General features: G+C 36.8%; 1 protein-coding gene across 2 annotated transcripts in view; it reads right to left on the reverse strand.

The window, feature by feature from the left end:
* Positions 1–14,276, reverse strand: part of ATP2B1 (ATPase plasma membrane Ca2+ transporting 1) — a 119,112-nt gene that overhangs the window by 18,153 nt on the left and 86,683 nt on the right. For both annotated transcript variants that reach the window (XM_023221990.3, XM_023222075.3), the window contains exons 12-15: positions 11,116–11,353; positions 5,500–5,679; positions 4,721–4,808; positions 4,233–4,339 (exon numbers count right to left, since the gene is read on the reverse strand). In XM_023221990.3, the coding sequence (XP_023077758.1) occupies positions 4,233–4,339; positions 4,721–4,808; positions 5,500–5,679; positions 11,116–11,353 (613 nt within the window). The remainder of the gene's footprint in view (positions 1–4,232; positions 4,340–4,720; positions 4,809–5,499; positions 5,680–11,115; positions 11,354–14,276) is intronic.

Here is a 14,276-nt window from a genome sequence, read left to right on the forward strand (position 1 = left end):
CGGAGCTTGCAGTGAGCTGAGATCTGGCCACTGCACTCCACCCGGGGGGGCAAAAAAGCCAGCCCCCGTCCCAAAAAAAAAAAAAAAAAAAATCCTCAGGTATGGAGACCAAGAAGACAGCTATGCAGCAAGGCCAGCAAACAGCGAGTGCAGATTAAAGTACGTTGAAAGATGCTGAGAGACGTTATCTCTTAGAAACTAAAACTGGTAAGAATGCTAACGGTCTCCGATATATGGAACAGATAATTTGGGGATGAATTAGAGTTAAGTACATAGAAAAACTAAGCCAAAACAATTCAAACAAACCAAATAAAAATTAAAAGAAAGTAAAAAAGACAACAAATTATAGGGAACATAAAAAGCTGTGTAAGGAAGGAAAAGTAATTACAGTATACCACATAGATCAGGTTGAAACAGCATTTACAGTCACAGTAAGGACTGAATGTTGATTGAACCTAAATTATGATATAACTCTGCTGGCAGATGATGGGATAGGTAGTAAGCATGAAGGTATATGGGGTGAATGCGGTCTATGTGCCTGTAAATGCACAAAGTCCTCATCTTCATTAATGAAAGTCATTAGTTAAAGCCTTATATTAAAACAATCAAAAAGCACCAGAATCATGTGATTTAGAGATATAAAGGTACATAACTAAGGAATAGAAGCAGCTAAAACCGTTTTCCTTCAGGAGCCAAAAATTTGGTATGTGGTAGCGGACTTGGTATTAAGTCTTATAGAACTACCTAACCTTTTAAATACTATGCACACATTGTTTTGATAAACAAGAAGTTCAGATGAAACCTTTCTCAAAATACTCAATGAAGAAACAATCTTATTTTAGAATCTTAGTCTCCAGCTCCCATTGTGAATATTTTACTTTTAATGTCCCACTTTTTTTTTTTTTTGAGACAGAGTCTCGCTCTGTTGCCCAGGCTGGAGTACAGTGGCACCATCTCGGCTCACTGCAAGCTCCGCCTTCCGGGTTCATGCCACTCTCCCGCCTCAGCCTCCCAAGTAGCTGAGGTTACAGGCGCACACCACTACACCTACTATTTTGTATTTTTAGTAGAGACAGGGTTTTACCATGTTGGCCAGACTGGTCTCAAACTCCTGACCTCAAGAGATCCACCCGCCTTGGCCTCCCAAAGTGCTGGGATTACAGGCGTGAGCCACCGCACCTGGCCAATGTCCCACATATTTAACACACTTAAACTCAATGGGATTTCTTGATTCTTATCATACCCATATTATACAAATGCAAATCTCACCATTCCCTTGCTCAAAATCCTTAAAATTTCTAAAAGTAACTCTATGGTGTTAATTGGTATTCAGATAAAATCTAGTTCTATGATGAAACAAGTCCGGAAAACTTTCAATCACAAAAGGTTAAAGTGCTTTTAAAAAATGAGCTTCTAGGAGTTATATAATATCACATAGTGTGTCTCTAAACTTACTTTATCAGAAGTAGGCTTGTCAAATGTTCATCTACAGGATAAGAGAAAAAAAATCCTTATCTTGGCATTCAAGGCCTTTTTAATGTGGCACCTTATGAATTCTTCTAGCTTCGTATCTCATTACAGTACCACAACCTCTTCTAGTTAGAGTGAACAACTTGTACATAATTCGCTGATGAATGAGGGCCTCTTGGTTCCTCTCCTTCCCTCAGCTAAACTGGCACCTCTTCCAGAAAACCTTTTCCAGTCTTTACAGGCAGAGTCAAAGACTTCTTTCTGAAAAACTTGTCACTATCCTGTGATTATTTCCATGTGCTGTGAATTTTTAGGAGACAGCAACTCTTCACTTCTAATGTTTCTGGACTGGAATACTGAACACAGTCTCTTAATATTTGGAGTCCCGCATTAATCCAAATAAAGTTTAAAATAAAAGTATTTTAATTACTTTAGGTTTTACTACCATAGATGTATTTGATTATCGGATTACACCATGACATTTAGTTCTTGTTGATAGCAATACATGGTTAACTAATTTTTGGCAAGAATAATACCATGTGACAAGGATTCTCTCCTTTGACCAAAACTTGCTATGCAGGTAATTGTTATACTGTATTATTTAGGGAATATGATAAGAAAAAGTCTGTACATGTTCACTACAGATGCAACTATCCATATTTTTGTCCTGAATATTTTCTATCTACAGTTGGTTGATTCTGCAGATGCAGAATCCATGGATACAAAGGGCCAAATGGACAAGCAGAATATACACTTTATTTACAGGTCAACAAATCAAGAACGTATGCCCTAAAATGCTATATCTGCCTGAAAAATAAGAGATACATTTAGAAAGAAATTATCAACAGCGATTTTTTTGTAACTAAAAAAAACTCTAAGACAAGACGTTTGTCTTTAAGTTTTAACTGAACAAATGCAAAACTAAAGTAAATTCAAGCTTAAACAAGAGTAGTTTCAAGTCCAAGCTACCAAGCACTTATAGTTTCTCTATGTTTTTGAACTAAATTTATTTATTTATTTATTTGAGACAGAGCTTGCTCTGTCACCTAGGCTGGAGTGCAGTGGTGTCATCTTGGCTCACTGCAGCCTGCGCCCCCTGGGTTCAAGCGATTCTCATGCCTCAGCCTTTCAAGTAGCTGGGATTATAGACATGACCACCACATCCAGTGAATTTGGTTTTGTTGTTGTTGTTGTTTTTTTAGTAGCGATGAGGTTTTGCCATGTTGGCCAGGCTGTTCTTGAACTCCTGACCTCATGTGATCTGCCCGCCTCAGCCTCCCAAAGTGCTGGGATTACAGGCATAAGCCATCACAGTCAGTCTGTTTTCGAACTAAATTCAGACTTTTCATGTTATTTAAAAAAAAAGGGGGGGGGGGTAAAACTGGGCCTAAAACCGTAAAGAGCTTAAAAAATACTAACCAACCAGTCAGTGTATTGTGTTTTTGTTTGATTACATTTACCTGTATTTACTTAAAGCCCATTGTATCTGTCTTACATTCAAGTTTTGGGAAGAAAGTTTTTTTTATTTTAAAATTCATTTTACATAAATGCCTTTCTGGTCAGCTGTCAGAATGTAAATAGCAATAAAAATCCTGCTAAATGCTCAAGAGCAGCAGTGAGTGATCCTATGTTCCTAAAGGGAACGAGCCTGTTTGCCTAGAGCAAAAGTAAGAGCACTTAATTATTCCATAGACCTCTTCAGCTATGCTTCACATGTCTTCAGAAGCTCCTACCAATGCAGCTGCCAACTATTTAAATTTGGGATGGGGTAGGGTGGGGGATCTTTGGATTCACTGCTTTTGATTGAGGAAAATTTACCCATAATTTCCTTTCCCCATCTCTCTCACTCCTGTTGAAAGGCTGCCACCATGGTAGATCTTCTAAATTTCTATTTTAGCAGCAAAATATCAGGGGGACAAATTATGCAAATAAACATTTGTACACAAAAACAATCTCTCATCTGAAAACCTTAGGGCCAGATTGTGATTCAGAATTCAGTTTCTCATAGTTTGGAAAGATAATGAGACACATAACCTTGTATCTCAATTTTCCCAAAAGAGCTTAGCACCCCATAAAAACCACATTAAAATCTCCACAATGGCTATGAATATTCACACTAAGTAGGACAAATAACAGCCTCACATCAGTTCAGAACAAATTTTGCAATCAAATGAGTCTGCTGCAAAATTTAGGTTAAAAATTTCAGTTTCCTGATAGTTCTGGATTTGAGAATTGTGATTATGAACCAGTATTTTCCAAAAATAAAATGAAACTCAAAGAAAATAAAATATTTAAATTGAGGACTTTGGGGAAAACAAGTAGGTAGGTTTTTTCAATCAAAAAAGATTATATATAAAATGATGGTATTCAATTACTTTTTAAATAACTGAAGAGTAATTGAGTAGATGAATAGAAAAGTCTCAATTATATTTTTAATTTAAATACAACTGTTCTAAGCCTGTGTCCTGCGTAAAAGGGTTGTTAAAGGTTCAGGTAAGATGACAGACATTAAAAAATTAACAGAATACAAAGTCAACATATAATATTATTAAATTGTTCAAAAGAAACAATCTAGTCAGATTTCATGACATCAAATAAAGCTAATGCATAAACTAATTAGACTTATAAACCAATTTAGGTTTATTAATTATCCCTCAAACTAATCTTGAGGGACAGTGTTTAAAATCCATAGTAATTCAGTCAACAAACAAACAAACCAGTCCATAAATTACGTTTGGATATATGAATGAGTAAATTCTTACCATTGCAAATCCAACATCTGCTTTCTTTAGTGCTGGGCCATCATTTGTACCATCACCAGTTACGGCTACAACCTGGCGTTGGTCTGAGACAGTGCTGTCAATTATACCTTAAATACAAGTAAATATTTGTGTTATAAAAACATTACTCTTTAATAAGATGATTCTGAAGAACATCCTGACTATTCGGTTTTATAGACTCAAGGTTAAAAATAAATAATTAAACAAACATAGAAATGGAAATTGCTTAGATGTTGGGTGAGAACCTACTTCAGAAACTAAGGGCATATTCAGAGCAATATCCTGTCTTAAACACTTTAGATAATCACTTAGGAACACAATTTACCTAAGATATCAAAGGAAATGTATTTAGATTTTATTAAAACATGATATCCATTACTCAATCTAATATTCAGTACCTATTACTATTTTAGGAAGCAGAACACATTTCTATATTAAGAAATTGTGAAATAACTGAAAAATCGACTTACCTTTAACCAGTGTATGCTTATCAGTAGGAGATGATCTTGCAAGTACTCGAAGCTTTGGCCAAATCTTGTCTATCCTCTCTTGCTCAATCTATAAATGTTTTATCAAAGTTAAAATATGCCCAAACATAGTTTCTTAAATCCTAATGAGCTATCTGGCATATTTATCAGTAGCTCTCAAAGTGTGGTCCACAGAAGAACACCATCAGAAACCCCTGGGAACTTATTAGAAACATGAATTCTTGGGCATGGACCCAGATCTACCTTAGCAAATACTGTGGGGCAGGCCCAGCAATCTGTGTTTTAATAATCTTGCTAGGTGACTCTGATGCATACTCAAGTCTAAAAGCCACTGTTTTTTATTTATCATTATAAGACCAAATTTTAAAAATCCCCTACTGCCTATGAAAATAGAACTTCCTTAATTGAGCATAAGAAGTTCAGAGAGTTTGGGGTCCCCTAAAATATGCTCCGTATCAGCCTTTCCAACCCATCTCCCATTACTCCCTTATACATACTGTACTTCTGAAATAGGCCTAGATTCATCGCCACTACTTTCATATAGCATTCATAGCAAGAAATGTTTACTTCCTTTAGGACCAATTTATTACTTCTCTCTTTTATCCCTTAGAACACTAGTATTTTGCTTCCTAAGGTATAGACTGCATTTATTTCACGCATGGTGCCTAACATAGTGCATATTCAGTATGTGTTTGTTGAATTAAATTCCTAATACATTAAACATCTGTCGACCAAAAATAAATAAATAAATAAATCTTTACCTCTCCTTTTTCATTTCGTATTCTTCTGTTAAAATCTTTACCTTCTAGGCACAGAAAATCTTCCCCAGGATGTAAAATACCACATTTGGTAGCAATGGCCCGAGCAGTATTAATATTATCACCAGTGACCATCCGCACAGTAATTCCAGCCCTCTGACACTTTTTAATTGCATCTGGCACCTGGTTTACATTTAAAAAAATTACAAAGTTAAACTGGTATTTTTAGAGGGAAAAATATTTCACTGCACACAACTGCATTACTTTATAGTCCCCCAAATGATGACAATGATACAATGACTTCATGATTGATTTCATTTCCAATACTCAATATTTCTTTTCTTGCACTATTTTCAATAATCTCTTTCCAATTCCACTGCCAGACTTAGCTCAGGCTTCGTTTTCAGTTGTCATCTACTAATTTGTTTGCAGGATTTATTTACAGAAGGCTTTTTAAAGCACGCTTCCCCCCGGCAACCATTAGGCAATTATTTTCTGGTTGGTTTTCTACCTTTCTGGTTTTACTACCCAGATTACACCACAGTAAAAGGTTGGTATCCTTTTGTTTAGGGCTAAGGATGGCTCACAATCCATATCTTTTAAGTGTTACCTTACCTACTCCCATACCTTCAATTTCCATCTAATTCCATCGTATTCTAATGACTTTAGAATCCACATCCTGCCCTTACCTTACTGTAAAAGGATTCATAGTTCCACCTAAAAAGTGGGTATCGATTCAGGTGTCTAAAAGCAAAACCATGTTTCCTTTACCTATCTAGCAGAAACCTAAGAGTCACCTGTACCTCTTCTTTCATTTCTCTTACCCTACATCCTTAGAAGCCAGTAAGTCCCGTGGGTTCTACCTCAAATTTGCCCTGCATCATGTCTCTGCTGCTTGCTGCCCAATCTACTTCAATGGCTTTTTAATTCGTACCCTGCCAATTAAAGTTTGTTCCCCCTTTAAAACGTATGATATACTTGATGGTAGAGTTTATTTTTTTAAACAGAAATACACTTTCTTAAAAGATATGATGATTCCTCAGCTGTTATCACAAACCACAAAGTTCTCAGTGTAACAGAATCACTGTTTGTGCCTGTACTACTACAGTTCCTTTTACCTAGAAAATCTTTTCCTGCTTTTCTATAACCAGAAAATCCACACGGATCCTACTGGAGCAGGGGTTGCAAATTAAAATGCCTACAGGATCATGGAGGTAATATACATGAAGAAAATATGCTGAAAATGATAAACCCCCAAGACAAATGCCTAATGAAAGAGCTATTTAGCTCCAGCCTATTTCTGCCATGATGGAATGAGAGCCCAATGTTAACAGAACCTGTAATTGCAAAAGGAAGAAACACAGATTTGTGCGTAATCTCTTCATACTTAATGTTTCTAACCCCGCCTCCCCCAACAAAGATAACCTGACTGAAAGCTAACTTTGGACTGTAGTCTACCTGTTTGTGAAGTCTATCCTAAATCCAGTGTAAATCTAACTTATCTGGAGCTTTCTTGGTCTACTTAGACAAAACTGCACCTTCATCTTATACATACCTCTATTACAGGTCATCAAGTCATACTATAGTTATTGTTTACCTGAATCTTCAATGAGCTTCTTGAAGGCAGGAACTTTACCTTATCTTTGCATCATCAACACCTAGTATGCCTTTTGTTCATTTAACAAATAAGCACCAGGCATGTGACTGGAGCTTAGTATTTACTGAACTGCTGAATTAAGTATCTTTGGGACAAATAATAGCAAGGGGACATTTTCTAAGGGGTGCACATTCCAGACAAGGTACTTTTTTTTCCGCCCCAAGATGGGTCTCACTCCGTCACCCAGGATAAAGTGCAGTGGTACAATGCTGATTCACTGCAACCTCTGCCTCCCAGGCTCAAGTGATCCTCCCACCTCAGCCTCCTGAGTAGCTGGGACCACAGGTGCATGCCACCAGGCACAGCTAATTTTTTGTATTTTTGGTAGAGATGGGGTTTCACCATGTTGCCCAGGCTGGTCTTGAACTCCTGAGCTCAGGCGATCCGTCTGCCTCAGTCTCCCAAAGTAATGGGATTATAGGTGTGAGCCACCATGCCTGGCCCAGGGTACCATGTTTTAAAACATGTATGCAATGTAATTAATTGCAATTTAAATACATATTTATCTATAAGTTTTAAGATTTACATCAGAAAAGTTATTTTCCTCTACCCAGTCAACTCTTAGTGATTCAAATCATTGGAGGGCGACATCACATGCATTTACTCAAACTAATATTTACTGAATGCCAGGCACTGTGCTTAGGTCCTAGTGCCAGAGTGATGAGCAAAAGGACAGGGCCTGCTGAAATTACTTTTTCAAAAAAAAAATATATATATATATTTGACACTAAAAACACTTGTCTGTTTTATACAGGTATGTATCTCCTGTTATCTCATTTGAGATAAAATCTATCTTAAATTTTTATATCTAAGCAGTCCTTGATTAGGTAGTATCCCAGAATCATCTGGACAGGGAAACAATGAGTAAAAGGGAGAAATTGGTCTCAGGTTAAAACTATGTGGCAAATAATACATAAGAAAGGCACACTAACATTTATTAACTGCCTACTAATCATCAGATGCTTCCAGCTTAAAACTCACAAACTATCTCTACTTTTACATTTAAGAAACTAAAGCAAGGCCAAGTACTTATACATATGCAATAAAAACTGGATTTGTTCTAGACATCTAATTATTCAAGAATCCCTCCACCAGAACTGCACTGTACAAAATAGAGAAACTCAGAGAAAGCTGTTTCATATGACATCGTCTCAATTTAGTATATAAATACCCATCTCATTTTGTGATACAGAGAAACAAGTGCCATTTACATGCTTTAAAAAGATAAAACTCTCCATCAACTGCAATGCCAAGAGCATGATAATAGACTGATTTGTCTTCCAAAGAATGAAAGTTGCAGACATCCTGATTTAATGTTAAAGTTTAAACCATAAGTCAATGTATACAACTTTGAAAAGCCAGGCACAGTGGTGCATGCCTGTAATTACAGCTATTCAGGAGGCTGAGGTGGGAGGCTGCTTGAGGCCAGGAGTTTGAGACTGCAGTGCACCACGATCTCCTGCCTGTGAAAAGCCACTGTACTACAGCCTGGGCAACATATGAAGACCTCTTCCTTAAAAAAAACAAGAACAAGACAAAACAAAAAAACAACCTCTGAATGATTCTCCTGTGACCAAATGGCAAATATTACCCACCTGGCTATTTTATAAGCATTTGAAATTACAAAACCCCAAACCAAATTTATCTTGATCTCTCAACAGGCTGCTGTTTCTGATTCTCTTATTACATTGGTAACCCTCTACCAGCCACCAAGTTATACAAGTTAGAGACTGGTTCCATCTCCCTTATAAGACTTCTAATTGTGGCAACCTCTTAGTCATAAAAGCCTTCTTCCCTAGCTGCACACTTTCTCTAAAAGATCTTTAGTTTCATCAGTGATTTCTTCAGACTAGCCCCCTTTCAGACTCTGAGGTCCAAATGCTTGACATACATTTGGATGTCTCAGACACCTCAACAATGGCAAAAATGGAATATCCAAACCCAATATATTACTTCCTATTGGTTCCATCTCCGCTCACTTTGAAATCATTCCTTTCTTTCCATCTCCTATGCCACAACTGTAGGCCAAGCCATGATCATCTCTTGCCTGGAATCACTGCAATACTCTCGTTAACTTCCCTGCTTCTACTCTTCTTCATCTCTAATCCCTATCTTACACGGTAATCAAAATAGTATTTTAACAACATAAATCATATCACCTCCCAGCCTGAATTTCAGAAAATTCAGAGCCCTCACAGCCCACTAAGGCCAGAGATCATCTCGTCTCCCCTTTCTTCTTTACACTTACAGCCACACTGGCCTCCTTTCCACCTTTAAAATAGCTAAATACTTTTCTCACTTTCACTTGCATTTCTCATTTTGCTTGGAATGCTCTTCTTGCAGCTATTTACATGGCAGACCCACTGTGAACCATCAGATTGCATCTCAAATGCCACATCCTCAGAAATTCCTAATGCAGTCTCCCTCCATTACTTTATTTCATTACACTGTGCATATCTTATATATATAGCCCTTCTGCACTAGTAATTGTCTTATTTAATATCATCCCCCCGAAATGCCATCCTGCCACCCAGAATATAAGGCCTATGAGAACAGGCACCAAGTCTTATTCCTCTCAGAATTCATTTTCACTTGACATGGTGTCCATGTATCTATCATTCTACCTACTTAGCTGTCTTCTTCCTCTAGAATATAAATCTCAAGACTATTCTGGTCACTGCAGTATTTCCAGTTCCTAGAAGAGTGCTACATATTAGGTTTTGAATCAATTAGCTGATAAAGTCACTGAACAACAGTGGTTTTCTGCTAGTGCTGTTATTTATGTTGCTTCTTTGCTCAAGATATACTTAACTGCTCACTCTCTTTCTTGGTGTAGATAATGCTTCCTCCCTAAGAATCAGATCAGGTAATTCACCTCTAGGAAGTCTTACCTGACCCCTCCAGTGGTTAATACAACACAGTAGTCTTTTAAGCACATGTGTTTTAGACAAAGCTGGCATTTTAACACACTAGGTGTACTGTCTAACACTCTATACATTCTCAATTTTTAAAAATCTGCCAAATAAGAGTAATAGTATGCATACCTCACAAAGTTAGACATTTAAAAAAATTACATGTAAAGCATGTGGCTTAAGTATATGGCACACAGTGAGAACTCAATAAAAAGATGCTATTAGGGTAAGTTGGGAACTCGTGTTCCCTGCTCATATAACATGCTCTGTATATACCCAGCAAGGTACTAATATACTGGGTTGCAATAATCATGTGTTTGGTTCGTTCCACATAAGACAGTAACTTCTTTGAGGCCAGGGATCATATCTCAAAACTCTTAAGTCTCGAGTACCTTAGGATAGTGCCTGGCACACAGTAGTTGTTCAACAAACTTAAAACACATGAAAAACCAAATAGCAAAAAAAAAAAATTTAAAGAGCGAAATCAGTCTAGAGCTGCACGCCATCCAATATGACACCTACTAGCAAGATATTTTAATTTGAATTAAATAAAATTGAAAAATTCTGTCTTTCAGGTGCACTACCCACTGAAAACTAGACGTCAGTAGTCACACATGGCGAGTGGCTACTATACTGAACAATATACAGAACATTTCTATTGCACAGAAAGCTCTACTAGACAATGCTAGTCTAGAGACTGAAAACAAATAACTTAATGGCTCCTATTATTTAAGATAAATAATAACTGAAAATTCTACCCACTTTAAGGCACTGTGCTAGGTTATGGTGCTATGAACACACAGGATCCCAAAGAGAGGCTGTCTTTAAAAACCACAAAAGCTAGCATATGGCACCGTAGGTACTATTATTTCACTTAAAAAGCTAGCATATGGCACCGTAGGTACTATTATTTCACTTATCTTGGGTTCACACAGGAAAAAAAAAAATCACAAACACCAAGAATTTTACTAGAAAACTGGTTACAATTAAGGCCTAGGTCCTCTATAGTTACGAGATTCTGCACATGCAGAACACAGAATGTTTCACCACCTCAGGTCTCACAGGATCTTCAATCCCCACAACAGCAATGCATGTAAGGCCGGTGACAATATCATTTTCATTATCCCACTCTGGTTCTGGTTCTCCTGCTGGAAAATCTCTGAATGCAAGACATATGGTTCTCAAGCCTTCTGATGCCATCGGTTCAATCACAGTTTTTACAATATCATCACGGTCCCTTGGTCTGAACACTTTTGCCTCACCATTAGCACTCAAGATTTTGAAACACCTAAAAGGAAATGTTGAATCCAAACATCAATAATTTAAAAAAAATAATGGTTAATGCCATTTAAGTGAACTGGCAGGCCTAGAAATCATGGGATCTGATATCTGGAATTTAGAGAATTACATATAATTCATTTTTATAGACTTAAATTCAATTTTCACCCTCCCCTTTACAAAACAGAACTAATATGTATGGTTCTCATTTGATAGTTCTCCATTTAGCAGTTACTCTAGAACTTCTCTAAACCTTCTCTTTTGGAAATGCAGTGCTTTCACAGAATCCCTGGGTGGCAAAGGAGAATAAACTATATATACTTCACCATTTTGGTACAGAATCAGACATTAGTTTTAAATAACACCAAAATCACAAATGTGTTCTTCTTTTAAGGTAAAAAGCCAAGTGTAGTCAACCCCTTACCTGAGATGTTGTTTCATCACCTATATTGTTTTAACCATGAAAGAAAAAAAATAACTTATTGTTAAAATAAGCATTCTATCAGAATGAGAGTTAATGCTAAAATAATTATTTTCAGTGACACGACTACCTTTTCTTTCATTATATAATGAATAAAAATCACACTATATACCTATTTAAAGTCTGTTTTTCATAACGCCTCTCTATACTCCTCTCCCTTGATGATGCCATCTCCTCCTGCTTCTAGGGAGGTAATTCCCAAATCCGCATCTTCCATTTTGTTTTTCAAAGCTTTCCATCACTGCTGAAAAATTCTACCCAAATGTTTTATCAGTACTAAACCTTAATGGATGAAAGCCTGGAAGCTGCCTCTTCACCGCCCATGTAATGTGCATCACCATTACCCTAATCATTTTGATGTAAGTCTAAAATTTCACTTTAATACTTATTTTTCCTGATCATCTCTCTACTATTAGCTCCTAAGTCCTACACATTTCCCCTCTGAACAGCCTCCTCAATGTGTCCACTCCTTTTTATTTCTCCTGCTACTACTTCCTTCTGGTTCTTACTTCAAGCTACAAAGCTACAGCTACTGTGATAGCAATAGACTTTTAACTGATATCTGTCTGTAGCTGATATTTTTTTCCCTCTAACCCACCTTGTTCCCTAATGCAAGAATTATCTTTAATCACAGCTTTGATGATTCTACTACTTGGAAAAAAATACTTCATTTGTATTATCTGGCTTATTTAATTTTAATTGTTCAGCCCAACATTTAAAAAGTCTCCACATCACAATGCAAATATTACTGTGGGAACACTTGCTGTATGTTTACTGTCCATCAGGCTTCATGCTAGATAGTTGGTATGCATTATTTCATTTAAGTGCCACAGAGTTGGTGGTCATCACCCCCTCTCTCAGACGAGGAACATGGAAGTAAGGGAAGAATCTGCCCCATATCCCCAAAGCTAGTTAGTTGCAGAGGAAGAGTCCATGCATGATCAGTTTTGATTAAAAAAAAATTCCTTCTAAACCATCTATCTACTACCCACAAGCCAGAGATGAAACAAATTTCTAACCTTTTACAATGAAATCAGGTAACTGAGTGTACTGTGGCAAGAAGAAAGCTCTATATGGCCTGTGTGCCACAAAAGCCCATCACTATTCAGCTGAACTATACAACCAGATGTTCCCCTCCCAAATATGACCTGCTGTGGTTTCTCTAACCTCAAAGTTCTCATTTCATACCAAAACCTATCTTAAATGCCCCATCCCTACAGTGTGATCTCTCACCCAAAAGCTTTGTACCAATTTATTATATGCTGCTTTCAGTTATTTATATATTTGTCTCTTAAACTAATTGTAAAGTGTTCATTAAGACAATACTGGCTTATAATCCACATGTAAGCAAATTAAAAGTATATTTTAAATATTTACTTTAATATTTTAAATATTATAATTTCAAATGAGTTCCAATTTTCCCAAATTGCTCTACACCAGTATTTTTTTTAAAACCAGTTCTCTACTTCTTTAATGGAATTAAAGAAACCAAAATAATTTTACCACCTTTAATATCAAATAAACATCAGGAGAATTATATGTGAACATGTTACAGCAAAATTAAAGCTACTGGTCTGTAAAAGGACAGCAAGAAAGAAAAATTAGTATTCAAAATGACAGGAGTATTTAAATATGACACTGCAGCTGCATAAATATGATAAATCTCATTTTGATATAAATGGGGAATTTTCAAGATCCAGCTTTTATGCTTTGCTATTCTAAAAATTACTCCATAATTCTCGTATCACATTCAGAGTCCAGTAACCACAATGAGCGCTGAAGATCTAAACTTAAGGCCAGGTGCAGTGACTCACATCGGTAATCCCAGCACTCTGGGAGGCCGACACAGGCAGATTACTTGAGGTCAGGAGTTCAAGACCAGCCTGGCCAACATGGTGAAACCCTGACTCTACTAAAAATACAAAAATTAGCCAGGTGTGGTGGCAGGTGCCTGTAATCCCAGTTACTTGGGAGGCTGAGGCAAGAGAATCCCTTGAACCCAGGGGCAGAGGATGAAGTGAGCTGAAATGGCGCCACTGCACTCCAGCCTGGGTGATACAGGGAACCTCCATCTTAAACAAACAAACAAAAAAGAGACATAAACTTAAATTTTCTTCCCAGGAGGTTTTTCAAGATTCTACATATTAAAAAACAAGTAAATCAACTTCTAAAAATAAACATCAAACTAACTTCATTAAACATACCAGACTGAATGTAATGGGTTTATTTTCCCTATAGTAAAATACTAAGAAATAAGAAAAGCTAGAGTGTGAAAATGTCAGAATAGCTGCGGCAAATATCTCTCTGGATACCATAAAATATGCTAAAAAGCTCTGAAGTCCTATCAAATGCCTGATGTTCAGAAAAAGAAGACAACAACAATAACAATACAGCAGATATTCCATAAAGCAACTATAGTCAGCAATTTATTCATCTAAGCATTTTACTCTTA

The sequence above is a fragment of the Piliocolobus tephrosceles genome, chromosome 10 (assembly GCF_002776525.5).
Source record: "Piliocolobus tephrosceles isolate RC106 chromosome 10, ASM277652v3, whole genome shotgun sequence".
NCBI classification, from domain to species: Eukaryota; Metazoa; Chordata; class Mammalia; order Primates; family Cercopithecidae; genus Piliocolobus; species Piliocolobus tephrosceles.